The 17665-nt window shown below is 56.6% G+C and overlaps 2 protein-coding genes across 4 annotated transcripts in view; one reads left to right on the top strand and one right to left on the bottom strand.

Moving 5' to 3' along the window:
• Nucleotides 1-4979, top strand: part of HMBOX1 (homeobox containing 1) — a 134944-nt gene extending 129965 nt beyond the window's left edge. For both annotated transcript variants that reach the window (XM_072952729.1, XM_072952728.1), the window contains exon 10: nt 3988-4979. In XM_072952729.1, coding sequence (XP_072808830.1) covers nt 3988-4014 — 27 coding nt within the window. In that variant the 3' untranslated portion in view covers nt 4015-4979. The remainder of the gene's footprint in view (nt 1-3987) is intronic.
• A 2018-nt stretch (nt 4980-6997) lies between these two features.
• The window catches only part of KIF13B (kinesin family member 13B), a 165529-nt gene continuing 154861 nt past the window's right edge, over nt 6998-17665 (bottom strand). For both annotated transcript variants that reach the window (XM_072952758.1, XM_072952759.1), the window contains 2 exons: nt 14921-15806; nt 6998-11464 (listed from right to left, as the gene is read on the bottom strand). In XM_072952758.1, coding sequence (XP_072808859.1) covers nt 11172-11464; nt 14921-15806 — 1179 coding nt within the window. In that variant the 3' untranslated portion in view covers nt 6998-11171. The remainder of the gene's footprint in view (nt 11465-14920; nt 15807-17665) is intronic.

The raw sequence follows: 17665 nt of genomic DNA, 5'->3' as shown, positions 1-17665 counted from the left end.
ATGTTTCCCAGGCGTGGCCCGCGTGCCCAGCACCGTGCTCAGCGTTTTCATGGTCTCGTTTATTCTTGAAGGTTCACAGACTTGGCCCTGAGCAGTGCGCCCTTAACAGATCAAGTCAAATCTCTCATTGCTTCTTTCATCTTAGTGGGTTGTTAATGAGATGTGTGCCTGGCGCTGCTGAGTGAAATCTCCGCACTTAACCCATTCCTTCTCGTGGGCAGTGCTGGCTGGTCCCCACTGGCACACTGTCGCTCCACCGTCATTTCTGTGCACTTAATTCCCCCGACACTGGACCAGCATTACTGTGATGATCCAGACACCAGAGCATCCTTCTCCTTGGCCTTCCTCCTCCGATACTGACGGTGATGGGAACACAGCGCAGTGAGGTTGGGCAGTTGTGACGTGAAACCTCTTGTTTCAAGTCCCCTGTCCCATCTGGTGAATGTGACGGTCTTGCCTTTTGCTGGAAAGGAGCATTGTGGCTGCCTTCAGTCTTGAGTTCGAGGGGAGCGTGAATGTACTGGCTCTCCCTGGGTCTGGCTGCAGCCAGCTGAGATGGAGAAACTGCAAGCTCTCTCCCTGTTTTCTCTATTCAGCTCTTCAAGCATCTTTTCAGTGCCTGTTACTTTTAGGCATCCCGCTTGCGTTTGGAAGTTTTGCTAAGCCATTCCAACTCACCCCCGACCCGTCCCTTCCGTCATCGTCCCCAGAGGCACTGGGGCTGGGCCAGCGCTCTGGGGAGTGGAGGCTCTAGAATTCCTGTATCTCATCAGGTCTGCCCTGCCTCGGACTCTCTGGGGCTCAGCGTAAGGACTTTCTAATAACCACAGCCCAGCACAGGGGGAGCGGCCTCCAGGTTCACGTGGCAGCTCAGTGACCGCTGTCAGAGTGACCGTTGTCAGGGACACGGGCTCCAGGCTGACCTGCAGACTTGGCTAACAAATTCCATGTTTCTCCCTCTCCCCTTCTCCTGCTCCTTCCTCTCAGTAAGTAGTTCCCCAGGGGCCGACTCTGTCACCTCTCTCTCCTGGCTCCTCGGTCATGCCCCAGGCACCCTTGAAGTCCGGGAGACAGAACCACCCCAGGGGCAAGGCCTCGCTCGGAGCGGCCCCGTCAGAGGGTTCACCAGGCTGACCACTGGGGATTGGGGGCCCCTGTAATAGGCACCTTGTTTAACTAGCTGGCTGATGGGGTTTTTGATTATCCACCCCCCCCAAAAAAAACCCACCCTTAAGGTGAGGGAAGGCCTTCCGCTGAGGCCCACCCCTTCAGAATGGAGACGAGGCTCCTCACAAGGAAGGGCGCAGGACTCACCAGCCGGTGTGCACGGCCGAGCTGCTCTCAGGATGCGGCCCCTTTACAACTCTGTCGTCGCCCCGTCACTTCTGGGTCAAGTCTAAATCTCAGTCTGGCTTCTGGCTTCTGGCTTCTGGCTTCCTTTGAGCATGGAGGCCTCTCCTTTCTTTTGCTTTACTGGAACTAGGAGCCGAGCATGAACTGGTGGGGGTCACTTTTCCACTTCATCATTCACTGAAGCTATTAAACTGGAAACGAAATGACATCAGTGCTGTATTCATGTAAACAGCAGCCCCTCTAGCGATACCACCCTGAACTCTTGTTTTATGCCAGCTTCATGGGGGGGGGCAGTACATACATTAGTAGCGGATTGAATGAAGGTTAGAGAGCCCGGCTCTGGGCTTCTGTCAGGACCGTGACTGTTCTGTTCGTGATCATTTGCCTTGAAAACCACACGTGAGGATTGCGAGTCAGTGAACCCCTTAACCATGCATCTCTGCAAACGGGCCCCACGAAACCAAAACCAAAGTTACCGGGGATGGGACCAGCCCTGGCAGCCCACTGTCGCTCTCCGGGGCTGCCGGAACGCTCCTGGCAGCAGGGCCTCTCCTCCCCTGGTGGTTTTTCTCACACTGATGACAGAAAGCAAGTCGGCAGCCCGGGCCGCCACCAAGGCGTCCGGCACGCGCCCTGGCCCGGCTGGCCTCCCCGGTTCGCGGGGCTGCCGGCTGGGACACGGCCCTGCCAGAGGATGCCCAGAACATCGTGGCTGCCTCCCCTGGAAGAGCCCACAGCCTTCTGTGACCCCACGGGCTCCCCTCCCTCCCACGGCCATGGTCACGTTGGGGATGCAGTCCCTTTGAGGGTAAATTTCTCTTTCTGTTTTTTAAGTGCCTACACAAGTTACAGACCTCTGGGACCGGCCCCTCCCTCCCCCACCCTGCCCTCGGCCCGGCCGACCCCCTTCCCCCGCAGGGTCCCCGGGTTCTGCCCGCTTCCCGTGCCGCTGCCGCGGGGCTGCTTCCGCTGCCAGGGTCCCGCTCTTGCTCAGAGACTGTTAAGGGGCCCGCTTAGCGGAGTCCACGGCTACCGAGGGAGGCCGGAGGGCGGCGGCCTCAGAGCAGGCACCGGGGTCTCTGACAGCAGCCGGGAGGTGTACCCTGACCCGACAGGGCGGAGTCGGATAATCACAGTTAAAATCAGGATGATGCCTTTGCCATCCTTACTCCTGTCGGCAGCCTCTCTTCCTAGACTTGAGGGGCCGGGCGTCTGCCCACAGGGGCCCAGAAAGGCCGACATCAGTAGGGGGAGGAACAAGATCAGAGGTGCGTCTTTGAACACGAGTGTGAGATGATGATCTGTCTGCTTCTTGTTTTGAGTACTTTTAAGTCTGACCTGTGTGGGGCCTTGGCCGCGGGGTAGGGGTCCGGGGGTTACCATGTGGCCGCACGGGGGGCATCCCGGCACCAAGCAGCGCGGAGATGATTTGTTGGTGCGTTAGAACGTTCTGCAAAACGGAACAATCCATACCCAGGCACTTTATTTTCATTAATCCAGCATTTTTCTTCAGACAATGTGACAACCAGAACGCTGGGCATTCCCGGCTACCACGTGTGGGCGAGTTTGCCAGAGGACCTGTGAGCTGGGGTGGGGGGGCGGCGTGGCTGGAGGTGAGCAGGCGGGGGGCGCTGCCGCGGGGAGGTTGAGGGGGCTTCTCTGAGCCCCTCCCCGCTCGGGTGCGGTCCCTCGGTCCTCCAGGTGCGCGGGGCAGCTCCCGGGCTGGAGGAAGCGGGGTGGAACGAGGCGGGGAGAGAGGCGCGGAGAGAGGTGGGTTCGTCCCCACTCACCTGGCCCCGAGCCGGGTGCCGGGGGATGGCCTCCACCTCAGAGCGGCTCCGTCTCCCGTGCCTCGCGGGGTGGGGACTAGCTGTGCGGCAAGCTCTAAGCCGGGAAGCGAGTTTGACGGTGGTGATGTGATCAGATACCACGGACCAGATGCCTTGGGGCCGCCGGCAAGTCTTGAGCATCCGCCAAGTCCTCAGTCCCCGCGCGGGCTGCGTGGGGCCCCCGCCCGGTGGGTCCAGGCAGAGCGCCCGCCTTCGCCGCTGTGTCTTAGTCTTTGTGTTTCCCTTGGGCGTCTCTGGGTCTCTGTCCCTCACTTTGTGCACCATGTGTCCCTGAGGGGAGCCGCACCTGTGTCCGAGTCTGCTGTAAGGTGTTCAGTCTACCTCAAGGGGTCATCATGGTCAGCTCTGTCCCATAGCAATCCTCCGACGTCGCCGCACACACTGGAATGTATCTCTGCCCGCCCGGCCCCGCCTCCCCGTCAGCAACCTTCTGACCCCACCTTCTGTAATCACCACAAACTCCTAGTGCAAATTGGATGCTGCTTTAAATGTGAAAACAATTGTTCAAAAGCTATAAAACCTGAATGAAAGCTAAAGCTGAATTTATAAGCCTTGTTGCGTATGAGCCAAAAGTGCAAAAAGCTCTATATAATGAACCTGCCACTCGTATAAATATAAATATATATAAATATATTAAAAATCAGACTGTTCTACAAAATTGTGTATTTGTATTTTTGTGTACGTACAATTTTCTGCTAAGCAGAAGGAGGATGTAGTATAGGGCGCTGTGAGAAGAGATTTGGTTTAATCCTGTTTCTTTGTTACTTATTTTTGTTAACATCAGATGCCTGTCTTCGTCTTACGTGTATGACACTGTTTGGAAAGCTGCAGTATCTCTCTTCCTCAGGGCCAGAGTCCATCAGAGGATGAAATCTGGGTGGAGAGAGTTGTCCAGGCCACCGAATATGGAGAAGTGGGCCAGGCTGGGCCTGGGAGCTACTGTGGGAGGGTGCGGCCTCTGGGAAGCAAAAATCCCCTTTCTAGAAATCAGCTTCCAAAACAAGGTTGTCAGAGTCCCACCAGGAGGGGACGCAGGCCCTCTCTGAAGCAAGGGACAGGGCCTCTTATCTCTGGGCCACAAGTCTGCCCAGAGAGCAGCAGGGGCTGTGCCTGGTGGCAGCACCCAGCTCACCGGCCATCCCGGGGTTCGCATCCCTCTTCCAAGTAGTTGCTGCCTTTATCCGATCAGGTTACAAAATGCCTCCCCTCTGCTGAGCTGCTGGCGCTTCACCACCCAGACCTCCAGCCCCAGTTCCCTGGGGGGTCTCAGAACCCACTTTCCCGGTGCTAACACCCAAGAGGGGGTAGGGTGGCTGCCAGTAATGGCCAGAACCAACCATCAGAGAGGCCAGGCTGGAAGACAAGCCCCGTGTGCCCACAACAGTCAGGCCTCCCCCCACCCGCCAACTGCCCACCCACCTCGCAGCCCCGTGACAGCCCCTCTTGACGTGAGCCTTCTCCTGGGAGAGTGATACTGCACCTTCACCTGTGGGGCTCATATTTATAACATTGTGTGATGACTGTAGCAAAAAGCCCTTGTTTCCAGATGTAAATGGTCAAAGAAACAAGTGCTCTATTGTATTGGTTAAAATAGTTCAAATGAGTCCTGTATCATTGTATCTCCTATTCTGGATTAGTGCCTTTTGGACAGTAGACTGTTCTGTAACTAAAATGTAGTATACTGCTTTTTTGTACAGTTTTGTTTTAATAAAACTTTTTTTTAATTTGTGTTTATTTTAGTATTGTACCTATTAGAGAATAAAACGTATAACTGAACGAAGACTGGCCGGGGTTTCTTTGGGCAAGGACAGTCGTTTGGGAAGCCCCCTGACAGCTGTGTTCTCAGCTGTCTCCTAGTGCTTCAAAAAAGAACTGGTGCCCCAAAGACCCAAGGACGCTTGACAGGGGTCAAGGGGACAGTCAGACAGCACTTGGCTGAGAGGCGATGTTGGCCCCAGCTCTGGCCACTTCTGCCTCCGGCCTGTGCTCCCTTCGTGTCTGCCCCTAGTTCCCCAGGAGGGGCTGTGCCTTCCCATAACTTCCCCGCCTATGGTCCCCTCACTGCAGGCACCATCTTCCCACATCCTAAAACCACTGGGATGCTGGCAGCGTCTCTTTCACAAGGACCACAGCCTTTACTGTGCTGAGCTCCCACCCCGGACCATGCCCTGACCACCTCATTTTCATAAAAACCATCTTTCCTTTCCCGGGGCTTCACCTTTAGTATTTAAAAAAAAAAATGAAAGAAAGCTGAAGCTTTGCCATTTGTGTTTCTTTAAAGCATCCAATGGTCGCGAGCCAATTCTTAAGCAGGACTCAAGGCTCAGATGGATTTACTGGCCCCTTCTCAGAAAAAACTGAGACATAAACGGTTTCTTTTCTCATTATACATAATTAGAAAAGATTAAACAAAACTTTAAGCTGCCCTCAAACCCTAAGATGCCAATGGCGTCAGGCAGGAGTTGGGGGGAGGCGGGGGTGCCAAGGACCATCCCCTCTATGCTCCTTCATTTGGGCCAAAATGGCTCCTCCTGGTTCTCTGCTTCAGGCCCCGCCTGCCCTGCAGCACTGCCTCCCCTCGCCTCATCTCCAAACACACCTGCCTGGAGGTAACCTCAAACCCTATGGCTCTGGGGCCCCTCCCGCGGGCACCTCCACCTCACCCAGTGCAGGGTGAGCGCACAGGTGTTCTGAGTGACCCAGTGAGTGAACAGACCAAACGTGCCACCCCGACCCATGCCCATTCTGGGCTCTGAGCAATCGTAAAAACCCCATAGCCTCGTGCAAACAAAGGAGATCTCATTAAGTTGCAAGACAGTAAGTAGCAGCTCAAAAAAGAGATTCATCCTGGGAGCTAGATCAATCTGAGCCTCCTTCCTCAGAGCAGGACGGCTCCAGGCTGCCAAGTTCCTGTCATTATTTGGCAGGGCTTATCTCTGAGAACAACTCTTGGGCACTTATGAATATAAACAAGTCCCGCTGAGATGTGCTGTGACTGATGGCCACCTCCCATCAGCCCGACATCTGCAAGCACATCTCACACCAGACGCAGGCAGGGTGGTTCACCAACGTGGGGCTGCCAGCAAGTGGGCGTCCGTGTGGGAGTAGCTGACCGCACCCCTCACCAGTGTGGGCTGTGCCTCTGGCCCACGAGCAGGACCCCGCAGCCACCTCAGGAGGCCTCCCTCCTCCTCGCCCGAGCTCTGGGCTGAGCCCACCCTGCCCTGTGCTGGTCTGAGCACATGCAGGTCTACAGCTGGGTGCCACGTCCTGCGGGTGTTCACCTCAGGGCCCAACAAATGCCATCAGGTTCCACGGCCTGCAGGGGCTGGACCCGGCCTGCCGGCGACCACAGCCATAATCCTCCCCACAAACACCTTGTTGCAGAACCTCTGAGGGTCCACTCACCTGTGCAGCAGTAGAAAGAGGTCCTCTGCTCCCCAGCTGGGGCATCCGACGCGGGCCCGTCATGCAGGGCAAGGTGGACATGAAGCCGAGGCCTGAGAGCTGGGATGTCTGCTCCAGAGAAGCGGTCTCCTGATTAGATGGTCCAGAAGCTCCGATTACCTTGGGTCTAAGGCCATCAGAGGTTTCTGCTGGTTCTTGGCTCCTGAAAAAGGTCTCAACCAAGGAGTGGGTATAAGACTGGCCACAGAACCATCATGAACCCAAACCTCCCCAACCTTGAAAAACCCACCTCAATCAGTCAGAACCAGGCCACCCCAGCCTGTGGGACAGTTTGAATGCCTCAGGGTGGGGAGAGGAAAACAGTAAGACGACCTCAGACGCAGGCATGAAATCATCTGGTTTTATTTAGAGGCTGCTGGTCATATGACGGAAAGGCATATATGGTACAAAATTACAGAAGTTTAGTTCATTATACAGTACAAATCATTAAGTCTTTACAATTCATTACAGAGTCTTTGGATTTAACTCCCATTTCATGTATAGCAAATCAATACACTCCCCCAATCAGAATCACTTTTTTACGTGAACCCACCATACAGAACTCCGCACACAGAGAAGACGTTCCAAGACTCCCCACACAATTAGCGTCAGCAGCACGGCAGAAGGCACGCAGACTCCTCAGAAAGACGCGCGTGGGGACAACGGAGTCAGGGTCTTGGGCTGCACGACCCGTCCTGGAGGCAAGGCGGGACAGAGGGGCAGCCAGGCCTGGGAGCTGACTGGCACGTGAGATGCGGGCCACAGGCAGGCCTCGGGCAAGTGCAGCTAATCAGCTGGGAAAACAGGTACCCACGACCTCCTGGTCAGTTTCACATACAGGGAACTTTAAGAGGAGGAAACGTAAGGGATCAACAGGGCTCTGAACACTTCCTAAGCCTTTCAGCCTCAAGGGGCCGGTTCACAGCTTGATTCCTCACTGAGCATGCCACGGCCACCACGCAGGCCCAGCCGCCCTCACTGCCCCCCTACAGACCCCTGGGGTCTGGGCTGGATAACCCTGCATGTGCAGAGTGGGAGGCAGAGGCCCAGGAGGGCTCCCGCTGGCCTCTGACCTGACCTCGTGCAGCTTGGAGCCACAGACAGTCCCTCACCGGCCCCAGCGACCACACAGCCACCCTCTTCCTGCTGTCATGTTAAATCCCAGAGCCTGGCCTGCTAGAAGCCACATCTCAAATCCTAAAGCTGACATTTATTTAAAATTAGGTCTGTCTGTCAGTAAGGCGAGAACAGAAGGTGGGTGAAAGGGAGCCCCTCCCCCAACCTGCAGCCCAGACACTGTCAAGCTGCACCCTCCGCCCGAGAACCTCGGTGTGTGGGGGCTGCTTGGTTCATGGCTTTCCCGCTCACAGCTAATATTAGTCTGCAAGAGAAACCAGAGTAGACACGGCAGCCTGGGGCAGGATGGGCTTTCTTCATCACCTATGAGTTGGAGGACGGTCCCCCAACCCCCGCTGATGGCAGCACATCCTGGGTTCCCCTGTCCACCCATCCGAACACCGGCCCGAAGGGATGTGCACATCTGGACCAAGAGGACAGGAGGGTCAGGACGCGGGCCCTGCACCCCTGCAAGGAGCCAGCACTGCCCCCATGCCCCACCTGGTTCTTCCAGAGGCCACCTCACTGCCCTCGAGGGTCTCGGACATCTGAGGGGCCAGAGCAGGGTCTGGAGAGACAGGTCACCCACAGCCTCCCGACAGCAGTGCTGGCCTCCAGCCATGGGGATAGCTCACTAGGAACCCAGGGGGATGACTTCTCCTCTCTCACACACCACCAGCACAAGCCCAAACCTGCTTCATTCAAAGCCTGGGCAAGCTGGGAGCTGCAGACTTGAGACCAGCTAGGGTGCCGTCCTCCGGGAGAAACGAGGGCTGCGTGCAGGGAAACGCCTTCCCCAGGGGCAGAGATGCTGGAATCCCGGGAAGGGACCTGGGCTGTTTGTTCACAAAGCAGGCCTGGGGGGAGGTGGAGGCCAGGGCGCGAGGAGGAGAAGGTGGCCCTGAGGGCTCTTCAGACAACCCAACTGCGAAGGCTGAACATCTCATCCAAGGCCCTCAGGGCTCCCCGCAGCTCCGAGCACAGGCCCTCAGGTGGCGGGTCCCCTGGAGCCCCCTCCCATTCGGTTCAACCCAACGACAAAGGAGTGTGACCCCGCACACCCAACCCAAGCTGGTTCTGCGAGGTTGTCGACGCCCCGTTACAGGGCAGATGGGTCCCAACAAGTACCTGGCTACATATATAAGGATCACACACACCCACACCGCCTCCCATGTCTACCGGTGGGCTCGGTGCACAACTTTCTGCCTCAGGGCACGTCACCCAAGGCCGTGGGAGCAAGAGCTGCTGTCGGGACCAAATTGCGATGGTGTTGTCCACAGAGGAGAGTCTCACACTGAAAACAGGTTTTGCAAGAGAACTTCTGTGCTGGGAAGGAGGTGACGTAGAGAAGCTGGCACAGTGACAGCACTGGGTTCAGGGCCACCCTCCCGGCAGGTGTTCCCAGGAATGCAGCAGAGGACAGGAAAGGGTGCTCTACTGGCCCCCAGGGGGCCCCCTAACCGCCCATCCTTCTGCTGGGGCAGCTGATGGTGGCGGGGGAGCACCGGGCTGTCACTGAAACCTGCAGACTGCGCGCTGGCCGGCAGGGAGGCAGCTGCGCTTCTTCACAGGGACAAGGGAAAGAGCCTGGGCCAGGAGTCAGAAGCCGGAGCTTCTCGGCACCCTGGAAAAATCACTGAACTTTCCTCGGCTTTAGCCTGTTCCCTGTGAGATCCCTTCCTGCTCCAAAACCCCAAGCATTTGCTGAGATCAAGGGGTGAGACCTCAAGACTCCCAGCCTCGCCCTCCCACCAGCGTGAGAGGAAGTGCAGGCCAGGGCAGCTCCAGCCAGTGCAGGTCTGGTCTGGGGTCAGTGAGCCCCGGTGACTCCGTCCCACCCAGCAGTCCCCACGGTGACAGTGACTGGCGGTCATCACATCCTAGAGAACGGAAATTTCTTTGAAAAAAGCTTTCTGGATGGATGCCTCTTTTAAGAGCCTAAGCGTGAGAACTAAAGAGAGACAGACAAGAACACTGTGTGTGAACCCCAGCCCTAGACTTCCGTCCCCAGCTGCCAGGTGTCCCCCATCCCTTGCTCATAGCACAGGCCCTTGAGGCTCCCGAGGTGACAGGCAGGGAAGGCGGTGAATAGTGGGCACCAGGTCACTGGGCTAACGCCTTGGTAATCCCAGGAGCACCGACTTCCCAATACCAGGAGTCCCGCCCTGTGCCTCCCTGGAAACCCTTCGCCCCCCTGAGAGCGAGATGCTGGCCGTATCCCAGCCTCCAGACCCTCCCAAAGAGCCCGCAGGGAGGGCTCTGGACCAGGGCAGTCCTGACGGAGCTGGGTGATGCTCTGGGATGCTTCATGTTGTACCGGGCACCATCCAGGACAGCCTGGCTGTGGCTCTGCGAGAGTCCCAGGGATAAAAACAGGGCGGGGAGCCCTCCCTCCACAGCCCATCTACTGGGCTGCAGTCCCACGCTGAGCCAGGGTGTCAGGGCACAGAAAGGGCCTAAGGATCTCCCCAAAACCAAAATTGCACCAAGTGAGGCTGTGACGCCTCTGACTGACTTTGTCACCGACTACGAAAGCACAACAAAATTCTCCAAGTTTTCGTTATAGCTTAGAGTAAGGCCACGTGTGTATCTGCATTAAAGGACACGAGGAGGGGCACTGTCCTCTGGCCCCTCCAGAACCTCTGCCCGAAGCAGGAGGCTGGCAGCTCCGAAGAGACCACAGAGGCCAGTTGACGTGCAAGGCAGGCCCTGGGCATTTGTGCCAGGCGGACGGACGATTGTGACTCGCAAATGATTTCAGATTTTGAAAAAATAAATATAAATAAATATATTCCAAGATCTCTATTAAGGGAATAAATGGCAAACAGAAACCTGCCGGATATAAAGATGCTAAAACACCCACAAAGAAACCTCTAAGAAACCCCGTGGAAAGAAAGAGGGAGCGGCAGAGGGGGTCAGGCCCAGGGCTGGAGGCACTTGCGGGAGCTGGAGCTCAGTGTGGGGGTCAGGGCGACAGGAGTGCCACGAGCGTGGAGAGCAAGCCAGGACTCGGGGCAGAACTCGGGTGCTGGCCCCCGAGGGCAGAGGGAGGCAGCCCACCTTCTGTGGAGACGGAAAGGCACTAGTGACGAGTATGTTTTAAGTTAAGAGGTTAATGGGGTTGTCAGACAGAAAACAGCAGCCCCCGCGCCCAAGGGGGAAGCCCCAGGCCCAGGGGCAGGGAGACGCAGGACCCTCACTCCCCACAATCCGGCATCACCCTGGCTCCTAGAACCTTCCACCAGGCCAAGACTCGCCCCGCTCTGTGGGGGAGAGAGGTCCCCAGCCCCATGCGCGCGTCGTGCAAAAAGCATTCCTGGCCCGCTTGCTCCCCGGGGAGAGGGGCCCCGCCCCCCCCCCCCCCCGCTCCGCCCGGCCTGTCCCCGCTGAGGCTCGGGAAGGGGCTCAGCTGGCCCAGGATTTGCGGTTCTCGGGGCTCCTGTGGCCGCGGTCGGCCCGCAGCGCCGCGCCCTCGGCCTTGGCCAGCGCCGCCGTCAGGGAGGCCAGGTTGGTGGCCGAGCCCGAGAGGCCGCCGCCGCCGCCGCGCCGGGGCTCGGGGGCGCCCTGCAGCCGGAGCCCCGCGCTGCGCCGCCGGCCCGCGCCCGCCGCCCTGCGCACGCGGCCGGGCCTCACCAGCAGCCCGTAGCCGGGGTTGCACCTGAAGTACTGCTTCCCGCCGATGGAGCCGTCGTTCTTACCTACGGGGAGAAGAGAAAGGCGACGTGGAGGGGGCTCCCAGCCCGGAGGGGCCCCCACGCGCACGACGACCCCGCGCGGCTGCCCCGGGTTGAAGGGCGCGGCAGGGGCGGCGCCTGGCGGGGGGCGTGGCGGTCCCTGCAGGAGGACGGACCAGACCCTGACACGCACGCACGTGCCACCAAAGCAGAGCCCGCGCCGCCCCCAACCCACCCCCGCAGTCAATATGGACAGTCAACATGCAAACCTAGGATGGAGGGCCTTGGTAGAATGATTATTTTTCCTAAATCTTGTTATTTTTCCTAAATTAGATGGAAACTGGCAAATTACCAAATTGTAGCTAGTTAGATGGCATGTTTCGTGTATCAAGAAGGTGTGAAGAAGTTTCCTTTGTAAAAGCAAACAGAAAATGCTTGAAGGTGAAGGATGAGCTGACAGGGAAGGGAAGGGGGTTCCCTGGATCCCTAAGCTACCACGCCCCATGAAGACGGGCTGGTGGGGAATGTGAGCTTTGTAGCAAAAACAGTCCTGAACTGTCCACATTCACTGCACACCCTGTCGTTGCCCTCTCTCTCCCCCAAACAGGCCCACCCTTCACCAGCTCTGTGCACGGTCAGCAAGGGTCACTCGGTCCACCTCTCGAGGTATCTACCAGGTGACCTCTCCCACTCTCCAGCCACCGCCACCACTTGGCTCCTGGGACAGGCTCCCATGTCCCATCTCACTGCTCCTCCCTTCTTGCCTTACCTCGCTTGGGGGCCCGCCCACCCAGCCTACACTCCGAGAACCCAGATGCCTCTCAGCTGCCTGTCCAGGCCAAGGTGGCCTCTGATGTCTCGTCTCCACCAGATGTCCCAAGGCACCTCCAACACCACATCCTGACACAGAATTCCTTTTCCTCCCTACCATGCCCCTACTGCTCTCAGGCTTTCCCACAGGGTCAAGGGCATGGCCATGACCCCGTTCACAGGCCACATTCAGGTGTCAGGTGACTCCTTTCCTTCCCTGACGCCCCACAGTCCCTCGGTCCCAGCCAGCACCATCCTGTTCTTCCTAATTCTAACCACTGCTCACCACCTCCACATACCCCTCACCCCCAGCCTGGACATCTGGCAGCCCCCTAAGTGGCCTTCCTGTTCCCACTCTCATCCCAAGTCTATACTCCTAAGTAAAAGCTTTTTAAATCCTCCAGGGGTTTCCTCTCCTACTGCACCGCCCTGACCTGGCCACCACACCACCCTCCCCAGACTCCTGGCTGGCATGAGACTTCCCCAAGCTCGTCCCTGCTCTGGGGCTTGTACCCTCAGTGCCCTCAGCCCACCTGCCTCCCCATACCTCTCAGGCCTTTGCTCCCTCAGTATTTAATATTTAACACCCCCACCCCACCCCCTCCCTCCGCTCATCCCGTTTTCTCTTCGTCACAGCACTTACTACTATCACATTTTACTTGTTTGTTTACTTGGTAATTCTCTTCCCTCTAAAATGCAAGTCCAGGGAAAGGAACGTAGTAGGCACTTAATACTTACTTGTTGGCTGAACTCATCTACTTTCTAACCTCCCTTAGATTACTCAGCTCACAGATACACACCTCTTTCCCAATTCCCCTCTGCACTTCAGCAGAAATAGAGTTTAGAAAACATTCTAGCCTGTGCCACACTAATCTGCTACAACCTCTTCCAATTTATGACTTTCTTTACCAAAATTATTGAGAGACAGTGACTTCACATCAGAGCCTAGGGGCCCAGAGGCAGTCCTGGGGCCTCTGGTTCCCAGAGCCCCCTCCCGACTCTCACTCTCCTTGTCTCAACAGCAACACCCAGCAGGCTCTCCTAGAACCCATCCCCACAGCCCCAAGCCTCACTTCCCTTGGACACACTGGTGGGAGGGAGGAAGGCAATCAGATAGGCAGATCTCAGCATGTCAGACACAGAGGGAACTTCCTGAATGTCCGTGAGAAATGAAAATGTGTGTCCACACAAAAACTTACACACACATAGTCCCTGCAGCCTGACTCACAAAAGCCAAAAAGTGGAAGCAATGCAAACATCCATCAACTGATAAGCAGATACAAACATGTGGGCCATCCCGGCAGTGGAATATTATTTAGCCATAAAAAGGAATGAAGGGCTGACCCAGGCCACAACTGGATAAGCCCGGGAAACACGGGACATGAAATAAGCCAGTCACCGAGGCCACATATTATATGACTCCACTGATGTGAAGGTCCAGACCAGATTAGGACCCTTCCTATCAGCTCAGACAAAAAGTAGATTAATGGTTGCCTGGGGCTTAGGAAGGGTAGTGTCTTGCTAATGGACCTGTGGCTTCTTCTTGGGGTGATAAACCTGCTCTACGATTAGACTACTGTCAAGATTGCACAACTCCGTAAATATACTAAGAATCACTGAACTGTACACTTTAAACAGGAGGACTTTATAGCATGTAAAGTACATCACAATAAAGCTGTTTAAAAAACAAAAAAAATCTGCAGGACATTTGTGAAAACAAATGGACCTGGAGGGTATTATGCTAAGTGAGGTAAGTCAGAGAAAGACAAATACTGTATATCACTTATATGTGAAATCCAAAAAATAAAACAAACTAGTAAATACAACAAAACCAGACTCACAGATATAAAGAACAAACCAGTGGTTACCAGTGGGAAGAGGGAAGGGGGAGGGGCAAGATGGGGTAGAGGACTAAGGTACAAACTACCATGAATAAAATAAATAAGCTACAAGGATACGTTCCACAGCACAGGGAATATAACCAGCTTTGTGCAGTAACTTTAAATGGAGTATAATCTATAAAAATTTTGAATCACTATGTTGTACACCTGAAACTAACACTGCAAATCAACTATACCTCAATTTAAAAAAAACAAAAAACAAAAACACTGCAGGACAAAGTATTTCCTTAAGTCCTGCCCTCAGTTTTTCTGAAAAAGGTGATCTCCTCCCTTGAAGGTCAGCCATTCTAGAAGGAGACTGCAAGCCCCAACAGCTCTTAGATCAGCCTGCCGCCTTCTGTCCTCCACCCCGGGCTGTCTTAGAAACACCCGACACATCTGAGCCTCCCCGCAGGGGCATCAGTGTTTGTAATTCCAGCAGAGCTGCTGTGACAGTTCAAATGCAGAGGCTCCTGTGACTTAAAAAATACAAACCAGCATTTATGTTCATTACTAGCTTTCAATTAATGTCTTAGGTTTCTGAGAAATTTCTTCAGGTTAAAAAAAAAGAGAATCTGACTCTTAAAATGCTTAGGAAACTCTTATCCAGGGAAAATTCCTGACTCTGAAAAGTGGTGGAGGCAGGGGACCAGTGAGGTCAATAACATGAGCAAGAGCAGAGAGCAGGTGCTTGGCAGCCTGGGCAGGTCTGACACTCGTCTGCCTGACCACCGTGGGCACAGTGAGCCACCTCAGGTGCCAGGAACTGGCCCAGACAAGCGCCACTCACCTGAAGGTAAGTCCAGCTCCACTCCGACCCACGTGCCCTCCTGAAAGTCGGTGGGCCCCACGTATCTCACGATGCCCGTCTTGTTGGTGCCCACTGTAACATACTCTCCCTCTTTGAGCCATTCTGGAACTTCACTGGCTTCTTCAGAATCCGAGGAAACTTCCAGCTTTCCCAGGGCCTGTCCCCCAGCGCTGCCGTTGCCCAGGCCTCCTGAGGCCAGCGGGTCCTCCTCGGTCCCCGAGGGGCCGCCGGGGTCCCCACCGAGCATGCGTGTGAACGACTTCAGCTCAGAGGTCCGCACCTTATGGATCCTGAACGGAGACGCCGGAGCGGGTGGCAGGGGCCGGGCGTCAGGGGGCAGCTGTGGCTTGGAGACGTCGGGCTCTGAGCTGGCGGCTGCCTTCGCCTGGGGCTGGGGGCTTTCCGGCTGCTGGAGGACAGAGGCACCGGCGCCCCAGCTCTGCTGGCCCTGCGGGCACGTGGCTGCTGCTCCGTCCCGCTTCTCCGCAGAAGCCCCTTCCTGGGCCGCGGCCACGCCGTCGCCTGGGGCTGTCTGCTCTGCAGGGTCGGGCAGCGATGGGAACTGGGCAGCCGGTGAGGCCAGGGGCTTGGGCTCAGGGGCGGCCGGGCAGGGCCCGGGAGGGGGCGAGGCTGTAGCATCCAGGCCAGGGCCGCAGGCATCGGACAGGGTGGCGCTGGAGACGCTGTGCGAGAAGTAGCCGCTGGACGCTTCGCTCAGGGGGCTGGGCGGCCCGTCTGCACCTTCGGGGCCCGGGGAGCCGGGCGCCGCTCTCGGGGGCCCATCACAGGTCTTGGGTGCGGGGGCGGGGGCGGCCGGCATGGCTGGGGCGGGGGCCACGCGCAGCCCCGCGCTCTCTCGCCGAGCCTGCAGTGGGAAGGGGAGAATTCAGAGTTAGGATTCACTCCCAAAAAGCTGGATTCGGTCATCGGTTGAGACATCACAGCTTTGACGGTGGACCAAGCACAGCGGTGCAGCAGGGCGGCCGGGTTCCCACATCAGCCCCCGATCCATCCCTCTGATCAGTCCGTGCAGCCTCGCCTGCTTCCCGCCAAATACCCATGCCGCCTAGGCTCCGGGCCGGCGGGGCACCTGCCCGGCTGAGAGCTGAGCAAGGCGGCCACGGGCGCCCTCATCGCCTCGCCTCTACAGAAACCGCAGATCGTTAACGGCTGCCTGCGATACGGGGTTTCTAGTAAGGAATACATATTTGGTCTTAGACCCGCTTTTTGGCACAGAATTCCTCAAACCCTTGGGATTTCCTACTTGGTAAGAAGATGAAGGTTTCCTGACTCTCATAACAAGACTCTTTCAACTGCATCTGAATTTCTGTTAATGGGGTGACTTCTGGAAAGCTACCAAGGGAAGGGGCTGGTTGTCCATACAGCTAGAGGGTTGGAATTTTCCATCCCACCCCTGGCCTCTGGGGAGGAGAGAGAGGCTGGAGGTGGAATCAACCACCAATGGCCAATGATTTAATCAGTCGTGCCTATGTAATGAAGTGGGGCCTCCATAAAAACCCAAAAGTACAGGGTTGGGAGAGCTCCTGTGTTCAGCACGTGGAGATCTGGAGAGAGTGTGGCACCCAGAGAGCTCCCCGTCCTTTCCCACCCCCAGCCTTATGCATCTCTTCCATTTGGCTGTTCCTGAGTTATGTCCTTTTATAATAAACTGATTACTAGTTAAGTAAAATGTGTGAGTTCCGTTGAGTCACTCTAGCAAATTAATTGAACCTGAGCAGGGGGCCATGCGACACTCTGATCTGGAGCCCGCTGTTCAGAAGTACTGGTGACAACCTGGACTTGTGACTGGCATCTGAAGTGGGGGCCATCTTGCAGGAGTGAGCCCTTACCCTGTGGAATCTGACACTGTCTCCAGGTTCAGGGGTCAGAGTGGAGTTAACTGTAGGACACCCGGCTGGTGTCTGAGGATTACCTGGTGGACACTGTGGGACGGCCACACCGGGCCGGTGCGGTACCAGTCGGGCAAGGAAGCCCTCACTCAAGCATGGCACACAGCAGACGCACACTCAAATCTCAATCCTTTGTTATCCCCCAGAGCCTCCCCCGTCCCTGCACTCAGCTAAGAACTCTGCTCCCGGGGAAGCAGCTCCCCTTGCCCGACAGTGACTTCCTGGGGAGACTGAGAGGATGAGCAGAGGCCAGGAGAGCCTTTTCCTCCTGCAAAACCCAAACGGTGGTCTCACTGGAGGTCCTTGAAGTGCCGCCGCACAGCTTGGCCAGCTGTGGCAGGAAGTTACGAGCCTGGGGCCTGGCGTGGGGAGGCGGGGGAGGAGGGGGGACAGAGGCTGCCTGCAGGCTGTGCCCTTTCTCTGAGAGGCCTTCCAGCTGCTGCTCAGGCTGGTCCTGCGGCACCGGTCAGGGAGAAACAGGGGCCGAGCAAGGACAGAGCTGCGGCCAGCCTCTCCCTGTCACATCACCGTGTCCGAGTCACTCTGGCAGAGACACACAGAGCCCCCTCTCCCAGGGATGACGACACCCACTGCTCATCCCAACACTACGGTTTCTGAGGTGCTCTAAGGTGTTCCTCTACTGATAACTTTAGCCATTTGGAGCAGGCGGATTATCTTCCTATTCCCGATGCACCATGCCGGGGGGCCAACAGTCGGAGTAGGGAATGGGCTGGGTGTGGGGGAGAGGGTGCTGCTCAGAAAAAGAAATATGTTTTCAATATTTACGGAAAGATTATTTATATTACAGGAATGG

The sequence above is a fragment of the Vicugna pacos genome, chromosome 31, assembly GCF_048564905.1.
Source record: "Vicugna pacos chromosome 31, VicPac4, whole genome shotgun sequence".
Classification (NCBI taxonomy): Eukaryota; Metazoa; Chordata; class Mammalia; order Artiodactyla; family Camelidae; genus Vicugna; species Vicugna pacos.
The sequence above is the reverse complement of the archived record's forward strand: the minus strand, read 5'-3'. Positions and strand labels throughout refer to the sequence as shown.